The sequence below is a fragment of the Theileria annulata genome, chromosome 1 (genome assembly GCF_000003225.4).
Source record: "Theileria annulata chromosome 1, complete sequence, *** SEQUENCING IN PROGRESS ***".
Classification (NCBI taxonomy): Eukaryota; Apicomplexa; class Aconoidasida; order Piroplasmida; family Theileriidae; genus Theileria; species Theileria annulata.
In genome coordinates this window covers 861181-876827 of record NC_011129.2, presented here as the reverse complement: position 1 = coordinate 876827, position 15647 = coordinate 861181, and the positions used below count along the sequence as shown (strand labels likewise).

At 32.5% G+C, this 15647-nt stretch overlaps 8 protein-coding genes across 8 annotated transcripts, besides 11 other annotated features; 5 read left to right on the top strand and 3 right to left on the bottom strand.

The window, feature by feature from the left end:
* Positions 1-243: 243 nt before the first annotated feature.
* On the bottom strand, positions 244-1751 carry TA05800 (uncharacterized protein; the record flags this gene model as incomplete). The annotated part of the gene is made up of 2 exons (XM_948870.1): positions 244-779; positions 857-1751. The coding sequence occupies 2 exons, from the start codon at positions 1749-1751 to the stop codon at positions 244-246; spliced, it is 1431 nt and encodes a 476-aa protein (XP_953963.1).
* Positions 1752-2640: 889 nt separating this feature from the next.
* TA05805 (cyclophilin peptidyl-prolyl cis-trans isomerase protein, putative) lies at positions 2641-4877 on the bottom strand (the record flags this gene model as incomplete). Its single annotated transcript, XM_948869.1, has 12 exons — positions 2641-2924; positions 2956-3168; positions 3199-3299; positions 3349-3428; positions 3470-3562; positions 3613-3957; positions 3991-4237; positions 4267-4450; positions 4482-4598; positions 4633-4722; positions 4754-4792; positions 4829-4877. 12 exons carry the CDS (start codon positions 4875-4877, stop codon positions 2641-2643), a joined length of 1842 nt encoding a protein of 613 aa, XP_953962.1.
* Positions 4878-5656: 779 nt separating this feature from the next.
* On the top strand, positions 5657-6413 carry TA05810 (uncharacterized protein; the record flags this gene model as incomplete). The annotated part of the gene is made up of 4 exons (XM_948868.1): positions 5657-5971; positions 6009-6130; positions 6176-6241; positions 6272-6413. The coding sequence occupies 4 exons, from the start codon at positions 5657-5659 to the stop codon at positions 6411-6413; spliced, it is 645 nt and encodes a 214-aa protein (XP_953961.1).
* Positions 6414-6644: 231 nt separating this feature from the next.
* Positions 6645-6713: a sequence feature (Signal anchor predicted for TA05820 by SignalP 2.0 HMM (Signal peptide probability 0.016, signal anchor probability 0.976) with cleavage site probability 0.008 between residues 23 and 24).
* On the top strand, positions 6645-7877 carry TA05820 (uncharacterized protein; the record flags this gene model as incomplete). The annotated part of the gene is made up of 1 exon (XM_948867.1): positions 6645-7877. One exon carries the CDS (start codon positions 6645-6647, stop codon positions 7875-7877), a length of 1233 nt encoding a protein of 410 aa, XP_953960.1.
* Positions 6681-6749: a sequence feature (9 probable transmembrane helices predicted for TA05820 by TMHMM2.0 at aa 13-35, 45-67, 100-122, 132-151, 206-223, 228-247, 289-311, 361-383 and 390-409).
* Positions 6777-6845: a sequence feature (9 probable transmembrane helices predicted for TA05820 by TMHMM2.0 at aa 13-35, 45-67, 100-122, 132-151, 206-223, 228-247, 289-311, 361-383 and 390-409).
* Positions 6942-7010: a sequence feature (9 probable transmembrane helices predicted for TA05820 by TMHMM2.0 at aa 13-35, 45-67, 100-122, 132-151, 206-223, 228-247, 289-311, 361-383 and 390-409).
* Positions 7038-7097: a sequence feature (9 probable transmembrane helices predicted for TA05820 by TMHMM2.0 at aa 13-35, 45-67, 100-122, 132-151, 206-223, 228-247, 289-311, 361-383 and 390-409).
* Positions 7260-7313: a sequence feature (9 probable transmembrane helices predicted for TA05820 by TMHMM2.0 at aa 13-35, 45-67, 100-122, 132-151, 206-223, 228-247, 289-311, 361-383 and 390-409).
* Positions 7326-7385: a sequence feature (9 probable transmembrane helices predicted for TA05820 by TMHMM2.0 at aa 13-35, 45-67, 100-122, 132-151, 206-223, 228-247, 289-311, 361-383 and 390-409).
* Positions 7509-7577: a sequence feature (9 probable transmembrane helices predicted for TA05820 by TMHMM2.0 at aa 13-35, 45-67, 100-122, 132-151, 206-223, 228-247, 289-311, 361-383 and 390-409).
* Positions 7725-7793: a sequence feature (9 probable transmembrane helices predicted for TA05820 by TMHMM2.0 at aa 13-35, 45-67, 100-122, 132-151, 206-223, 228-247, 289-311, 361-383 and 390-409).
* Positions 7812-7871: a sequence feature (9 probable transmembrane helices predicted for TA05820 by TMHMM2.0 at aa 13-35, 45-67, 100-122, 132-151, 206-223, 228-247, 289-311, 361-383 and 390-409).
* A 297-nt stretch (positions 7878-8174) lies between the features above and the next one.
* Positions 8175-8252: a sequence feature (Signal peptide predicted for TA05825 by SignalP 2.0 HMM (Signal peptide probability 0.802, signal anchor probability 0.002) with cleavage site probability 0.480 between residues 26 and 27).
* On the top strand, positions 8175-10265 carry TA05825 (asparaginyl-tRNA synthetase (chloroplast/mitochondrial precursor), putative; the record flags this gene model as incomplete). The annotated part of the gene is made up of 11 exons (XM_948866.1): positions 8175-8439; positions 8472-9016; positions 9046-9117; positions 9146-9205; positions 9235-9345; positions 9391-9453; positions 9483-9695; positions 9729-9877; positions 9911-10030; positions 10060-10101; positions 10133-10265. The coding sequence occupies 11 exons, from the start codon at positions 8175-8177 to the stop codon at positions 10263-10265; spliced, it is 1773 nt and encodes a 590-aa protein (XP_953959.1).
* Positions 10266-10332: 67 nt separating this feature from the next.
* On the bottom strand, positions 10333-10947 carry TA05830 (uncharacterized protein; the record flags this gene model as incomplete). Its single annotated transcript, XM_948865.1, has 6 exons — positions 10333-10413; positions 10445-10511; positions 10541-10594; positions 10629-10664; positions 10702-10783; positions 10815-10947. The coding sequence occupies 6 exons, from the start codon at positions 10945-10947 to the stop codon at positions 10333-10335; spliced, it is 453 nt and encodes a 150-aa protein (XP_953958.1).
* A 451-nt stretch (positions 10948-11398) lies between these two features.
* On the top strand, positions 11399-14644 carry TA05835 (phosphatidylinositol 4-kinase, putative; the record flags this gene model as incomplete). Its single annotated transcript, XM_948864.1, has 3 exons — positions 11399-11804; positions 11837-12182; positions 12211-14644. The coding sequence occupies 3 exons, from the start codon at positions 11399-11401 to the stop codon at positions 14642-14644; spliced, it is 3186 nt and encodes a 1061-aa protein (XP_953957.1).
* A 101-nt stretch (positions 14645-14745) lies between these two features.
* Positions 14746-15636, top strand: TA05840 (uncharacterized protein; the record flags this gene model as incomplete). The annotated part of the gene is made up of 1 exon (XM_948863.1): positions 14746-15636. The coding sequence occupies one exon, from the start codon at positions 14746-14748 to the stop codon at positions 15634-15636; it is 891 nt and encodes a 296-aa protein (XP_953956.1).
* Between the last annotated feature and the right edge of the window lie 11 nt (positions 15637-15647).

Below are 15647 nucleotides of genomic sequence, written 5' to 3'. Positions count from 1 at the left end.
GAGTTAGCCTTCTAAATATTAACACATTAAATCACCTTTTCTTTTATTGATAGAACTCTTTCATTAATTTTCACTAATAAGATTTTCTAAATCAAACAGTACAATAATTCTTCTACTTATTCAAATCTTTAAACATCCCTTAACCTTCAAAAACCTTTATCTATTATATGGAATCACATAATTACTTTTGAAACATTAATAAGTACATATATTGAATGTGTTTCTAGTTTATGTGGGTTATTTTTACTCTTCCTTCTGTTCCTGTGGTGGTTGGTTTGCATCAATTACAAGATTGAGCAACTTGGTACACTCGTCTACCACGTTTGACCACTTGGTTTTGTTTTGTATAGATTCTCTGCAGTTTTTCTTAATAACCTCACACTGGTTAAACACATTCGAGTAGATATCATCCTGGTTGATTGAGTTGATGCTTGAAGCCAAATCAGATGATTGGAATACATCTTCATAGCTTTGGTATGAATCTCCCATGATACTTGATACTGTTCCAATAGCGTTATCATTTGCTTCAATGATTCGAGCTATGTTTGAGTCATTCCACATGTTTACATTCCTCGTTACTAACGACTCATTTCTCTTATCATTTTCATAGTTGATGTTGTTTTCCTGTCCATACGCATTTAAGTCGTTATCATAATTGTCGTTGTAGGGGTTTAATCCGTTATTGTAGATGGTTAAGTTGTTGAACTCGTTCAGATTGTTCCCTATGTGTTTATCGTACAACTTGAGTATTGAACAATTTCTTTCACTCATGTTGTCGTCTAAAAATCAGTGAATTTATTATTATAATTTATACAGTTAATTAATCTATAGAATATTCTATTTTATTTTCAATTACCTGTGTAATCTACTTTTGGCATCGATATTAACTTGTACCACTCATAGATTGGATCGTTTTCTGAATTTTGGTTTCCGTTTTCAATTGAGCCGATTGTTTTAAATGTTTCGCCCTCAACTCCTTCATTTGTATTTCCAAAGTTATTTGTAATACTATTTTTACCGTCCCTTTTACCATTTCCATCCTTACTTATTGATCCGTTGACCAAGTCACTGTTATTTGCCACTATATTATCCTTATCTGTTGATTTGTTTTTCCACTTGATTGATGACCATGATTTAATATTACCAGAGTCACTCAAATCTACATTTGGTTCTTTAATTCCTTTGTTCTTACCTTTACTTTCTAACTTGCTTAGTGACTTTTCCGCCGATTTATTTCCCTTATCCTTCTGGAAACACCCTACTGATACGTTTCCTGATGTGATTGACTTGATGTTGTCCACCATTCTCACGTGTGCGAACTCCGGAATATCCAGCCCGACCTTCTTCGGCAGCACATATTGTTTAGGCACTCTGTATTCTGCCAGCCCGTGGACTAGGTGGCAGTAGTACGTTTTGCATTTGCCCAGCCTGTAATCTTTGCACACTTCTGTTTTGTATACTAGCGGGTGATAGTGTATTTCCTCGTATGAGTGTGCGAATGAGCAGTTGTTTCCTCTTGGGCATGAGTTTCTTATTACTGTGGTTCCTTCTCCCAGTTCGACGTCTGGGCAGCACTGTGGTATGTATCTCAATATTGATGAATCTCTGAGGTAGAACGGGCATCTGCGTGCCCAGTAGAGGTTATGTGAGTAATTACATCTTTCTACCCCAAAGTCACACTTCATTGAAGAGGCTAGGGTACATACTTTTGTTCGGAAGCGTTCCAGATCCTCTTCGCTAAGTATTGGCATTTTTATTTGGAAATTTTAACTTGTTTTCAGTTAATGTTTTTTATACTACAATATGATTTATGATTACGGATCGATATTGAATATTTTACAAAACTGCATTGAGATTGATGATTTATGAAAGTAGAATTAATCTTTAGATTATCAAGTTGATTTCTTGATGATCCAACATCCAAATATGTTATTAATGTTCTTTAAACGTATTACGTTAATATATTTAAAATTTTATGATTAAATTCCTCTAAACTAAAGGAGTCTTTACTTTACTATTTGATTTGGTTTTGAACTATCAAAAATGATTTGTGTTTTTTTTATTTTTAAAGTGTTAACTTCATTACTTTTGAGGAGATGCATAATATACGACTTCAAATATCGGATTAAAAAAAGAATTAAATGGGATAAAAATAAAACTTTAAACAACTAAAACAAATAAGATCATGGAGTTTTCATTTGTTTGATAATAAATCTAATTTTTTGAAAATTGAAAAATAAAAAACTCCAGCGATATGGAATTGACAAATCTATTTTTTTGTATATATTAAATTTAAACAAAAGAAAAGTTATTTAATATAAATATAATAAAATCTGATAATTAATATCTCTGAAATGATTTAAATTAATGACAGGCGAAAACACCTGAAAATTTTCTGATGGTGTGTCGTTGCTGCTGCAATGTTATCAAATACATAGATCTTGTCTGTAGATGGTGGATGAATTTGGAATTTATTGATAAACGGGGAGATTTCTGGGCTTCCAATTTCATGATTTTTTATCTCTCTTTAGATTATTAATATTTATGATGGATATGAATTAAATAATAAAATTTATATTATATTATAGGATGGGTTTGATGTTTACTATGATGACATCTTTTAATGGCTTATCATCCTTGTTAGTAGGAACCTATATTTGTGTGAGGTTGATCTTTATGTATAAAATTAAATGTTATTTTATTTATTCCTACCTTTTCTATTGATTGTACTATTTCCATTCCGCTAGTCACTCTTCCGAATACTGTATGCTTTCCATCTAACCAAGGACACGGGACTGTGGTTATGAAAAACTGGGATCCGTTAGTATTCGGTCCTGAGTTTGCCATTGACAGTGTAAATGGTCGGTCGTGCTTTAGTGACGGGTGTATTTCATCTTCAAACTCACTCCCCCAAATCGACTCTCCTGCAAATATTTTTTAATTTTAAATAAATACCTCCTGTTCCATCTCCTGTTGGATCTCCGCCTTGGATCATAAAATTTTTGATAACTCTATGGAATGTGCACCCGTTATAATATCCGTTTAGTGCGTGCACTGTGAAGTTCTCCACCGTCTTCTTGCACTCGTCCAGGAACAGCTTTACTTGGATGTCCCCTTTATTTGTGTGAATTATTGCCTCCTTTGCCAGCTTTCCTCCCTTATCAACAACTGAAAAATTAATATATTTGAAGATCTAACCTGTTTTTTCACCTTTTTCTGCTTCAGTCGGTTGGTCACTATATACATCTCTTGTTTCCATTTCTTCGTCGTCTGGATCTTTATCCTTAAATATATATATCCTGAAAAATCATTGAATTATAGTTTAAAATTAATCTAAATATTAATTACTTTGACTTTTGAAATGCTGTGGTTATCAATACTGGCGGCAACACATCTTCATTTGAGTCAATTGACACCTTGTATCTTTTCTAATAACAAAATTGAATGAAATTGTTAAATAATAATAAACTGATTTCGAACATACCTTATCCAATACATGTTGTAATAGCGATATTTTCATATACCTTAATGATGGTTCTGATTTACCGATCACTCTCACCAACTAAAATATTATTAACACCAAAATTGTATAGGTTTTATTCAATTTCTTACCTTATTTGTTACTATGTTTACTATCTTTACTCCTAGCATACATGGGTATATTAGATAATTTGAGGACGAGTCGAATAACAAATTCATATACTCTCCTTCATCTTTTCCCGTTTTTTTAATTTCATTCTCGTTTGCTTGTCTTCTCAGGAAATCTGAGGGATCAAAATGCAAAATCGACTGATTTGGATCTGTTTGCGCCACCGAATACATTGTTACTGTCTCGTCATAAACTCTGAAAAGCTTCATTGTTGAGAATCGGAATATTCTTATCATGCCGTCATGGCAATACATTGCTACTAAGTTGAAATTTGGTGATAAACACATCGAAACAACATGTGTATTATACTAAAAACTTTTTTAAAAAATATATATTTTTACCTTTCTTATTTCATACAAATCTGTATCACTTTTCATTCTCACTTTGAATTCTTCTTTATATTTGGGAAACTTAAAGGTTTCCACTTCGTACAAATCTACATCTCCTAAACTGTTCGCCATCAAACAAACTCCTGCTTTTGGGTTATATAGCATGATGTGTGGGCTTTTTGTTCCGATTTCAAATTTTTGGACTTCTGTCGACTGAAGTGTTGGTTTAAAAATGTGTACTTCTTGTTTTGAATTTAATCTAATAAATCAGTAAAATCAGACTCTTACAATGCTACAACTGGGTGTGGTGAGGTTTCCGATGTTATGAACTCCAATGAAATTGGCACAAATTCAAGTTTTATAATGTTTACCAGGTCAAATGACTGGAAGTCGATATGTTTGTATGTTTTATCGTACGAAATACAACCTAAATGCAGACCATCAAGTGACGATCTCATCTGGATTATTGAGCCTATATTTATTTATTTATCTATTTATTATACTTGTATGTGCGGTTAAATGTTTTACAAACTGTACTCCATCTGTATCATAGTACCAGAACTTAATACATCCATCATCGCTCCCTGTTGCTATGTAACGCGTTGTTTGGCTTGCGACGACTAAATTATTGTTAAATAAGTCATTATTTAATACCGTGCTTTACAAATGTTCTATGTGTATAGCTTCTGCTATAAAAATTTGCAAAAGGGAAATGGTTTAAATAAAAGGAATCATCAAATTCGACTATAAATTGATTATATATTTATTTAAATACCCTTTTTCTTCTTTTTCGGTTCTGGAATAGGCACTGGTCCTACAAATATTTAACATAAATTTACAATAAATATACCATATTCATCATCGCTGGAAGATTCTGGGTCTTCTTCTGGATTAGTCATCTCCAAATTAAATAAAAATTTGAAAATTTATTATTGAACAGATATTTAAAATATATTTGAATATTTAGAATAAATTGTTCCTGAGTGATTCTTTCCTCATTATAGCACAATAATAAAATAATAAAAATTAATTATTCCATTAATATTATTTTACACATCTAAATTAAACTAAATTAAATATCTTCTTAGAATGATAGTTTGGATTTAATCTTTATAATTTATTAAAATTTGATTCCATTGATGGTAAGGATCTTTCTCAACTATCATTACTTTATAAAGTTAATCAATATTATTAAAATTATTTAGGATTCTCAAAAGGATTTGCGTATTGGACTTTGGGTTTCAAAACTTTCAGATTCCTTTAAAAATTTACCAGCTCTCATTAAACATCATGAAGTATTTTTATCTGGCTGTTTCGAATTCTTTGTAAACAACTATGATAACTTAATTTCGGATGATGTTTACAAGCTATTGCGTAATCTCAATGATGTGTTGGTTTTAACTGCAAATTACCCTTACCTTACACATTCTGATATATCTTTCTCAAAGAGACCAACTGGTATTAATTTATAGATTATATATAATAAATCGTTAAATTGGTTTTTAATCTATAATTTCTAGTTGTTGACTCATTAGAAGATAAATCTATCGATATATCGCCAGTCAGGTCATTCAGCCCCGTAAGTTTCTTATATATCATAACTAATTTATAAATTAATTATTTGTAGTATTCAAGTCCTAAATATGAACTAAATGAAGAAGAATTCACTGATACTGTGATGGGAGTGGTAGTAGTATTTCTAATTCTCACTAAGGAAGTTTTCAAATCCAATGGTTTAGAACATATTAAAACATATATATCTGGTATAATGGAACGTTTTAAGGTTTCTAATCAAAACATCAAGTTTGTTTTGGTGAAACATGGAACAAAAGATTTATTTATGACTGATCAAGGTAATGTTCAAAGATCATCAAACTCAACTTATAAAAATAATGACCACCAATCGCTAATATCAATCATAAATGAGCTCGAAACTTACTTATTAATCTACCATAATGTTGATACAATTGAAACTGATGATGATGGTGACTTGGTAAGATTTGATTCAATAGTTAAAATATAATTATTAGGCAAATATCGTTGCGGTTTCTGCTAAATCTCTGAGGACCAGCTATTCAAGAAGAAATCTTACAAAATTTAAATTAAAGAATAACCAAATTGCAAAGGATGAACCGGAAATGATGAAAAAAATGTATGTTTAAACACATCATCAAAACAGTTTATCAAATAATCATAGATGGTTGTCTCAACTTCTACAAGTGCCAAATATAGGGAAAGATGAAGCTATAGAATTAATAAAAAAGTAAAAGAAAAAGTAACATTTCATATGTAGGTATGCAAAACCATATGAAGTCATAGAATCCTTGAAGATTTCAGAGGATAACTTTTATAATGTTCTTAAAAATATAGAAATTCCAGGAAAGAAAAGGAAAACATTAGGAAAAATAACATCTAAAAGGTTTTTAACATTTTGAAGTACCTTTATGGTTTATTTTGTAGGTTGGCCACACTATATTCTAAGTCATTGATACCTGATAAGATTCTATAATATGATTGAATTTACTAAATCTTTTTAAATTCATTAATACATTTTAATATTAAACTAGTTTCATTTAATGTACAATAGTAACTTTCTTATTTTTACATTATTTTATTATAACTGTATCGCAACACACAAGGATTTAGATATGTTCATGATTTCATAGATGGAGTTCGACTGCAACTCCCTATACTCATTTATAATAGTATGCGCTGTTTCATCTCTCTCAGTAGCCATCGGAATTGGAGGAGGGATTCTTTATGTCCCAATTCTTGGAGTTTTATACCATGATGTAGCCCTTGGAGTTTACTTATCAAAGATTTCAATTCTAATTACGTCTTTTTTGGGAACAACATACCATATATGCAATGATGTTTATATTTTAGTTAAACAGAGAAGGATTAATAAACCAGATGAAGAATCTCATTCTGATTTAACACTTAAAACACCTGAAACTCCCAGGGTTTATTTTGTTCTAGCGCTTTCTCTTCTCCCATCTTGTATAGTAGGCACAAATTTAGGAACTAGATTACACTTTTATGCAAAAAAATACCTCAAAATCTTACTCACATCTGTGGTTCTTTTATCTATACTTCTTACATTTATAAAGCTGTACCTAATGTATAAAAGTAGTAAAACAAAGCTAAATTTGAAATTAGAATCTAAAAATTTTGAAAACATTGTTGTTGAAAGCTCAAATGGTGAAGGTGTAAATAAAGGAATAATATCAACGATTTTAGGGGCATATGATAAATCTAGTTTACACACAGTTAAAATGAGGTCCATTTCATTTGCCCTAATAGCATTTTGTATCATATTGTACTATATATGTGTAAGATTTGAAGATTCATTCACCCCTATTCCTATATTGGTTTTGCTTTTCTTTATTGGACTGTATTTTTCAATTAGGCTGAGGATGTCATTCAGGTTGTTTAAAGAAAACGATGAAACAAATGAAGGTGATGGTGATGAAGAAATGAAAGAAAAAGAGAAAAAAGAAACAAAGTTTAGCAAATTTTTGGAACAGGGAATACACATTATTTTCTTGAATACACTGGTAGCCATTTTCTCTGGATTAATGTCAGGTACAATAGGAATAGGCTCAGGAATATTCCTTATTCCATTATTACAGTACCTAAACGTGCCACCGATCTCCTGCTCAGCTACGTCCAATCTGTTAACAATGTCAATGTCGATAGCGACTCTTTCAAGATTCTCATTCAAAATAGATTTACCAGGGAAAATGTTTATACCACCAATATGTGGATCGCTGTTAGGGACATCACTATCTCTATTTATCATAAGGTCATTAATTAAGGACAAAATCACAGGGCTATTCATAAACCTCACTCTTCTTACATATTGTATTTTATCTATCATTGTATCATGGGCAATTTAATCCCAAATCATAAACTTTTGGTCGTGTCAAATATTATATAAGCCATATTCAAGTAGTTTTAATATGTAGTATTTTCCGAAAATGGAATAGAAATTTTAAATACACTTGATGGAACAAAAAGTATGTTCTTTTAAATGAAGGATTTTAATTTGTCAATTTTTAATGAACATTTATATATTAAGTTGATTTTTTATGAATTTTAAGTAGTTTACTCCATCTCATTATGGTGTGTTTGACAACAGGAATCCATTAACTGTTACTTATCCTCATTGTATATAAATGTGAATATATATTATTATGTTTATTTTGATAATTTTTTGTAAAATATTTGTAAATCTACTGGTTTTTATACAGCCGTTTTCTTCAGCATCAGGATTCCGCCCTAAATTCCATAATAATTTAAACACATCATTTATTTTGTGTAATTTTCGGGAAAATAATTCTATAAATGATAATTTCAAACAAGGTGTTAGCCATTCATTTAGTATTCAGGATCATGCCTCCTTTCAGTGCAATAATGTAAGTGAGTTGGATTCTGTAGATAATGATTGCACTTCAACAGGTTTGATGACATATCTAATAGTTAAAATTCAGATTGTAAAACTGTAAATCCATTGGAAAAAAATTCTGTTACAATTTCTGAATTAATTCAATGTTTAAATATGTGCAAAGAATCCAACACACCAATAGGCGTGCCATTTACAGTAAATACTAGAGGATATGTGCAGGAAATTAGACGCATAAACTCACAAAATCTTTACTTTATTGACATAAATGACGGCTCAACGCTGGCAAACCTACAGATTGTTGTAAACAAAGCGAATAATTTCAAGGAATTAGAACTCCTTAAAAACGGAGATCATATATACGCAGCAGGAACAATAGATAAAAGAAGAGGAGTGCCCTCAGAAAGATCACTATCGGACTTTGATTTGTACATTAATCACGATAATCCAGAACATAAATTAAAAATACATAAATATTCTGAAAATGAATTAGAAAACCCAGTTATCCCAAACATTGAATACTCAGATGAATATCTGAGGAAATACACACATTTCAGATTCAGAAACAAACAGTTTCGTTCAATTATCGGGATCAGAAGTGCAATAAAATCATATATTCATGAGTTCTTTCAAGTGCGTTTAAAAGAAAATATTCCATTCAGAGCAAAAACTTCACTGAAGTAGATACGCCGTGTTTAACACACATGAATTGCGAGAATTTAGTCCCACTGACAGTAAGTTTGTTTAATAACAAGAATTCAGTTGAAAACCGCGAGTGATGGAACAAATTTGGATACTCTTGGTTCAGAAAATACAGAAAAGGTATAGACCCTAATACATTTAATTAATAGAATATACCTGTAAACTTGAGTTCCACTGGACAAATGGAACTGGAGTTTGCCTGCTATGGTTTAGGAAAAGTTTGGAAAATAGGACCTTCATTCAGAGCTGAAAGATCAGATGTTAGTTTTAACTTTCATTCATAATTATTAAAACTAATTCTGTAGACGATAAGACATGCAAATGAGTTTTGGATGATCGAGGCTGAATTGCCAGATGCATCGTTAAAGGTATATATTAATTTCACTTTAATTGATAGGGAATGATAAACTTAATTCAAGAGATGGTTAGAGGATGTGCAACCTATATACTCCAAAAACATGGAGATTATGTAAACTATTTGAATAATTTTAATGATAAATACAAGGACTTTTTGGTTCACCTGGTATTCCTTAGGTATTTAATTGATTTTCAGTCAAAAGCTAACATAAAACTCATAACATATGATCAAGCAGTAAATATTCTAAATGAGGTATTAAACCGTTTTTAATATCTATGAATTTAGACTGATTCTGGTTCCGATAAACAGGATAAAGTGTTTGAATGGGGAAAGAGACTTTCAGAGCCTCAGGAAAGGAGACTTCTTAAACACTTTGACAAAGATATTATTGCAATAACAAACTTTCCAGAATCAATAACACCTTTTTATATGAAGTGATAATAGTTGTTTGTTAAAATTGATTATAGGCGTACTGACGGAAGTGTAAATTCCAGGATTACGGTGGAAAATTTTGATATTTTGGCACCGTTTGGGTACGAAATAGCAGGAGGCTCTATTAGAGAGCATGAATATGAAGTTTTGAAAAGGTTTCTAATAAATTGTAACAATTATGTAGGAAGATGGATGAAAGAAAAGTTAGTGGAGAAGAATATGAAAAGTAGTTTAATCTTTTAATAATTGGTTTTTAGATACATTAATCTCAGAAAGAACATTTACTTGCCTCATGGAGGATTTGGGGTTGGATTTGACCGCCTGGTCATGTTAATGACGATGAAGGAAAACATCAAAGATGTGACACCATTTCCTGTGACTAAAGTTTAATATTTAATGTACATTATTATATAACAACACGATTTGATTAGCATAGTGTGTGTTTTAATAAATTAAATTATTTATAAATCTTCATCTTTTCTTTGAAACTATTATTTGTTTCATCCAGTAGTTCTAGGAATGACAGGTTTTCTGAAACCTAATAACGGTAATAAATAAATTTTAGATACATTCATCAGAGCTTTTTGTTGATTATTTATGTTCTCGATTAAGGAAAGTTCCTCTTCCATGGATAGGCTAATAATATGATGATAAAATCAAGATACCAGCCATTCATGTTCAGTGATTTGTTGAGGAAGTCATGCATTAGATTATTCATTCTATAAATGAGTGAATAAACAATAGGAAATATACTCTATGAGGCCATGCATAGAACGGAAACCATCAGTTCTAATGAAAATTAAGCTGATTTAAATAGAATTGAAACCTAGTAGGAACCATCCTTCCAAAGTTTAAAGAATCGACAGGGTCTGTGTTAAAAGTTTTGTGATGAATACTAAATGGACTCTCTGAAAAGGATAAATTAATTACTAGATTTACTGTTTCTGGAGAGAAAACTGTCAGATAAATTGTTCCTAATGAAATTTTGATTTCGGATAAAGTATTCTTGAGAATTGTTGGAATCAGAAAAGTTTCGGTGAGATAATGAAAAGGAATTCGAGGGGAAATCCATGATAAATAAACAATATATAAAACAATAATTAAAAAAAGAAAAAAATAAAGATTTGTATATAATAACAAGGGAGAAAATAAATTAAATGAAGTTTGGAAAATAAAATTTTTGATAGGAAAAAATATTATTAAACATTAAAATTAAAATTAAATAATATAAAATAAAAGTTTTCATGGAAAATTTTTTGAAGTTAAAAAATAAAAATTAATTGATAATAATTATAAATATTGTGTAAAATTTTTATTGTAAATTAGTTTGTAGATTTATTTTTCACAATAAAATCATTTATTTTATTTTTAATATATATTTCAATTTATTCAAAATAATAATGTCATTTTAAACTACAGTATAGCGTTATTATTATTGGCATTTTTTAATATGATGATTTTTAATCTTATTTTGCTATCATTTTCAATAAATAAAATAAATACACTTTAAATAAATATTTTAAATGGAAGAGGAGGAAAATAAAGATATAAATCCAACAGACTCACCTGATGTCAATCCAGAATCGTTATCCACAGCCAATTCATCAGACCCAGAACATAAAGATGATTATTTGGAACAACCTGCTTTAAAAGAAGAAATAAGTGAAGATGTGGAAGAAGAAAATGTAAAAAAACTTGATAGCCTATCCTTCCATACAGCTATTAGTTTGGAAGTCCATGAAATTGATCATAATTTTTATAATAAAGAATCGGAACTTAATCACATGAACTCAGATGAATCTAAACAACATGAAGAGTCTGTAGAACCCGATGAAAAGGTGACAGAACCAAATAATCAACTAAATCACAATCAAATGGAAGTAGATGATTCTCTACTTAACGATTTTGAAAGATCGTTGCATCTTAAAGGTAAGAATGATTTGTTAATGGTAAATTTTTAGATGTTACGAAGACAAATGATTCACGAACGAAATCGTTGAGCCAGAGAACAGAATCCTCGAAATCGAAACACTCAAGTAAATCACATGAATCGACAGAAAGATCAAAAAGAAAAAGCTCAAGAAGATCGCAACAGTTTGGAACAAGCGAGAATCCACTTGATATAACAGAAATCACAGTAGATTGCGGAAGCCTACTAGAGCTGTACCAAAATGATTATTTCGATGCATTTATGCACATGTATCACTTGTATCATAAGAAGGAACCGGGAGTACACGAGTACCTAGTAAATATGCTATACACAAAAAGAACAGACGAGGAAATATCATACTATCTACCACAATTATGGTAAGTATAAAATTTTAATAATTTATAGTCAATTGTCAATATCGAAATATGGAAAATCGTCACTACATCGCTTCTTGCTGGATAAAGCCTCAGTATCAATGCACTTCGCACTCCAACTGTCATGGTTCTACCAGGCAGCAATCGACGACCACATCCCAAGTATTTTAAACACTAATAATTTATTTTTAGAATGTGATAGACTGACTCAGAAGATGACACAGGATACAGAAATGGCGGTAGTAAATTCAAAACTAATTACGCCAGTATCGTTCTCAAGACCAAGTTCAGAAATGTCGATTTCAGAAAATACAACATTCCCATGTCTGTTGGATAGGCGTCTTCTACTCGAGTCATTTTCTAGAAGGACTCAACAGAAGTCAGACCTGTACAACTTGTTTACAAACGTAAACTCGTTGCTTGGAGCAAAAATTCCAACCTCGTTAGTTCATAACACATTCATGCTATCTACGCCGACATCAAAAGTAAAGCTGGTTGGAGTACACCCGAAACTGGGTAACGCAATAGTGTTGGAAACACACCCGATTCTAGATTACACGCAGGATTTACACCTGGAGCTCCAGAAGCTGATGATGAAGCAGAGAAGACTAAACTATTTCAACACGCTAAACAACTTTGTTGAGCTGTGCATGCAGAACTCGTCGTTATTGACGACGGAATCGAAGAGAGACGCAAGAGACCCACTACTGAGAGTTTTCGCAAGTGCGTTAAACGAGTGGATGCTGCTAAGAAGATGCATAGTAGCAGCATACGAAGAAAGCTTCGCATACACAGGACTCTCACTCCCATTTGACTTTATAAATAAGCCACAAAATAACTATAGTAATAAGCTTAACGGATATAGCACAGTGCATAATAATGACCAGGCGCTGCTCCAGATATTAAGAATACTGGAAAATGAGACTAAAATCTTCTTTTCAAGGAAGAGAGCACCTTTTGTGTTTTATGTCGAAATGGGAAATTTGGACGAGGATATCGAGCTGATCTCTTACAACACAAATAAAGATAGAGAAACAGGAATGAAAGACTTGTACGTGTTTGACGCAATAGTTCAAGATTTGCTTAACTATGAATTGCTAACACCAGAACAGGTGGAAGCAATTAAGAACCCACTCGAGTGCATTAGATACGCCCTGGATATGCTGCCACAAGAATCCCTAGATCGATACAACATCTTATCGGAAGAAAAAATGAACACAGATTCCTCAGATAACTACTCAGCAAAGACGCAAACCTCAGATGATTCATTCGCAGTAAGCAGACATAGCTCATACTCCAACACTGACGAGAACATGGTAACTGAGCTAGATTCTTTATCAGAAACAGAGTCGAAATCAAATGAAAATACAGAGTATTCAAGAGTAGACCCAGATTCACAGGAAAATAGTCCTAACATAGTTAACTCACCACAAGTTGGAGATACAAACACACCAAACCAAAATGTAGAAGAATCATCACCAACTTCTAATAGAGATGTGAGTCCAGTAGACAAGGAAGAATCAGATCCAACTAAAGAAACACCACGAGATGGAGAAACTAAAACATTAAATGTAAAGAACCTTAGTCCACAAGAGGTTAGGAAAATAGTCTTTGCAGAAACATTCGACCAGAAGAAAGAGAAAATAAGAAGAAAATCACCATACGGAAACCTGAAATCATGGGATCTACACGCATTCGTAATCAAGGGAAATGATGACCTGCGGCAAGAAAAAATGGCAAACCAAGTTTTGGAATCGTTTAGAAGAATATTCGAAAAGGCAAACCTGCCACTGTGGCTAAGACCGATAGAGATTTTGGTTACAGGCTCAAATTCAGGAATCATGGAATTTCTCCATGATACATACTCAGTGGATGTAATAAAGAGGAAATTTAATGCAGAATCATTGGCGCCAGTCTTTGAGAAGCTGTTTTACTCGAATATATACGAGGCAAGGAAGAACTTCATCGAAAGCCACGCGGCATATTCCATAGTCTCATATCTCCTCCAAGTCAAGGATAGGCATAACGGAAATATATTGCTGGACCCATATGGACATGTAATTCACATCGACTACGGGTTTTGCCTTTCAAACTTCCCAGGAAAACTTATTAGCTTCGAAACTTCACCCTTCAAGCTCACAAAAGAGTATCTTGATGTCATCGAGGGAGGAAACCCAGATAACTTTGTATACTTTAAGACTCTTATTACAAAAGGGTTATTGGAGGTTAGGAAACACGTAGATGAAGTTGTTCTACTGGTTGAGATGATGACCACAGCCAATAAAATGCCCTGCTTCCTAGCAGGTACCAGCTACACAATCGAGATGTTCAAGGAACGCTTCATGCTCAACCAATCAGAAGAAGCATGTATAAGGAAAATAACAGAAATCATAGATGCATCGGTAAATAGCTTCTCCACAGTCCAGTACGACACCTATCAGAGGCTCACAAACGGAATCTTGTAATCCACACTATAGTCACGTTAATTTTTTACACATTTTATTTTTTTATATTATATATCATTTTTTACATTATTTATTATGATTTTTTGGAAATTTTTGTTTCAATGACTAGGCAGGAATTGGATGCCAGCGCCTTGAGAAATGTCACCGACAAACTCTCATTTGACGAAATCGACGCGATCATCGAGAATCTGTCAACAGGAAACTTATCGAGTTTTTTAAATAATGATAAACTTAACGAAGCGCTGGAAAAGGACGCGTATATCATCAATAATGTGTTTACACAGACGGGAATCACAAAATCCTGCGAACACGGAGCCAAAATATCGTCAATTATTAAACACAAGGCAGCCAAACTTAATGAAGCCACTGCTTTAGAGCTTTTGGACTGTATTATCGGAATATACCTCGAGAATTTCTCAAAGCCATCCATCGAACACACTCTTACCATGTCGTCTCAAGATTATCCATCTAATCCACTCGACTTTGTACTCTTATCTAAGCACTTTGAGTCTGGAGTCTTGGCTTTCTCCTCGCTCTCCTGGGATAACCTTCCCCTCTCAGATCTAATTGTTAATGAAAGCTTATCGCAGCAGAGGCAGAAACGCTCAGTGACATCCAGCGTTCCTCAATATAACGAACTCGACACTCTGGTCGACTATGATGATAAGTTGGAAACCAAAGAACGTGTGGAGAAGATCAAGGAGCTTCTAAGAAGACAAACTTCAAGAAGAGCAGTCAGATTTTGGGAGTTTGTTCTGGACCGCGATCCTCAAAACGGGTTCAACAACACTTGCTTTAACCTGTACTCTCTGACTTTTCTTGCAACCAACGGCGAGGTTGAGATTTTCAAGGGTTCTGACGGCGAGATAATGATAAAGGTATTTTGTGGTTTAAAATTATTTTTCAGGCTAGGGATAGGGGTAGTGGCGCCAAAGTCAACTTTCAGTCCATTGTTACTGGTTGGTCTTATCAGCAGTGGTCTAATCTGTTAGGGAAATACAAA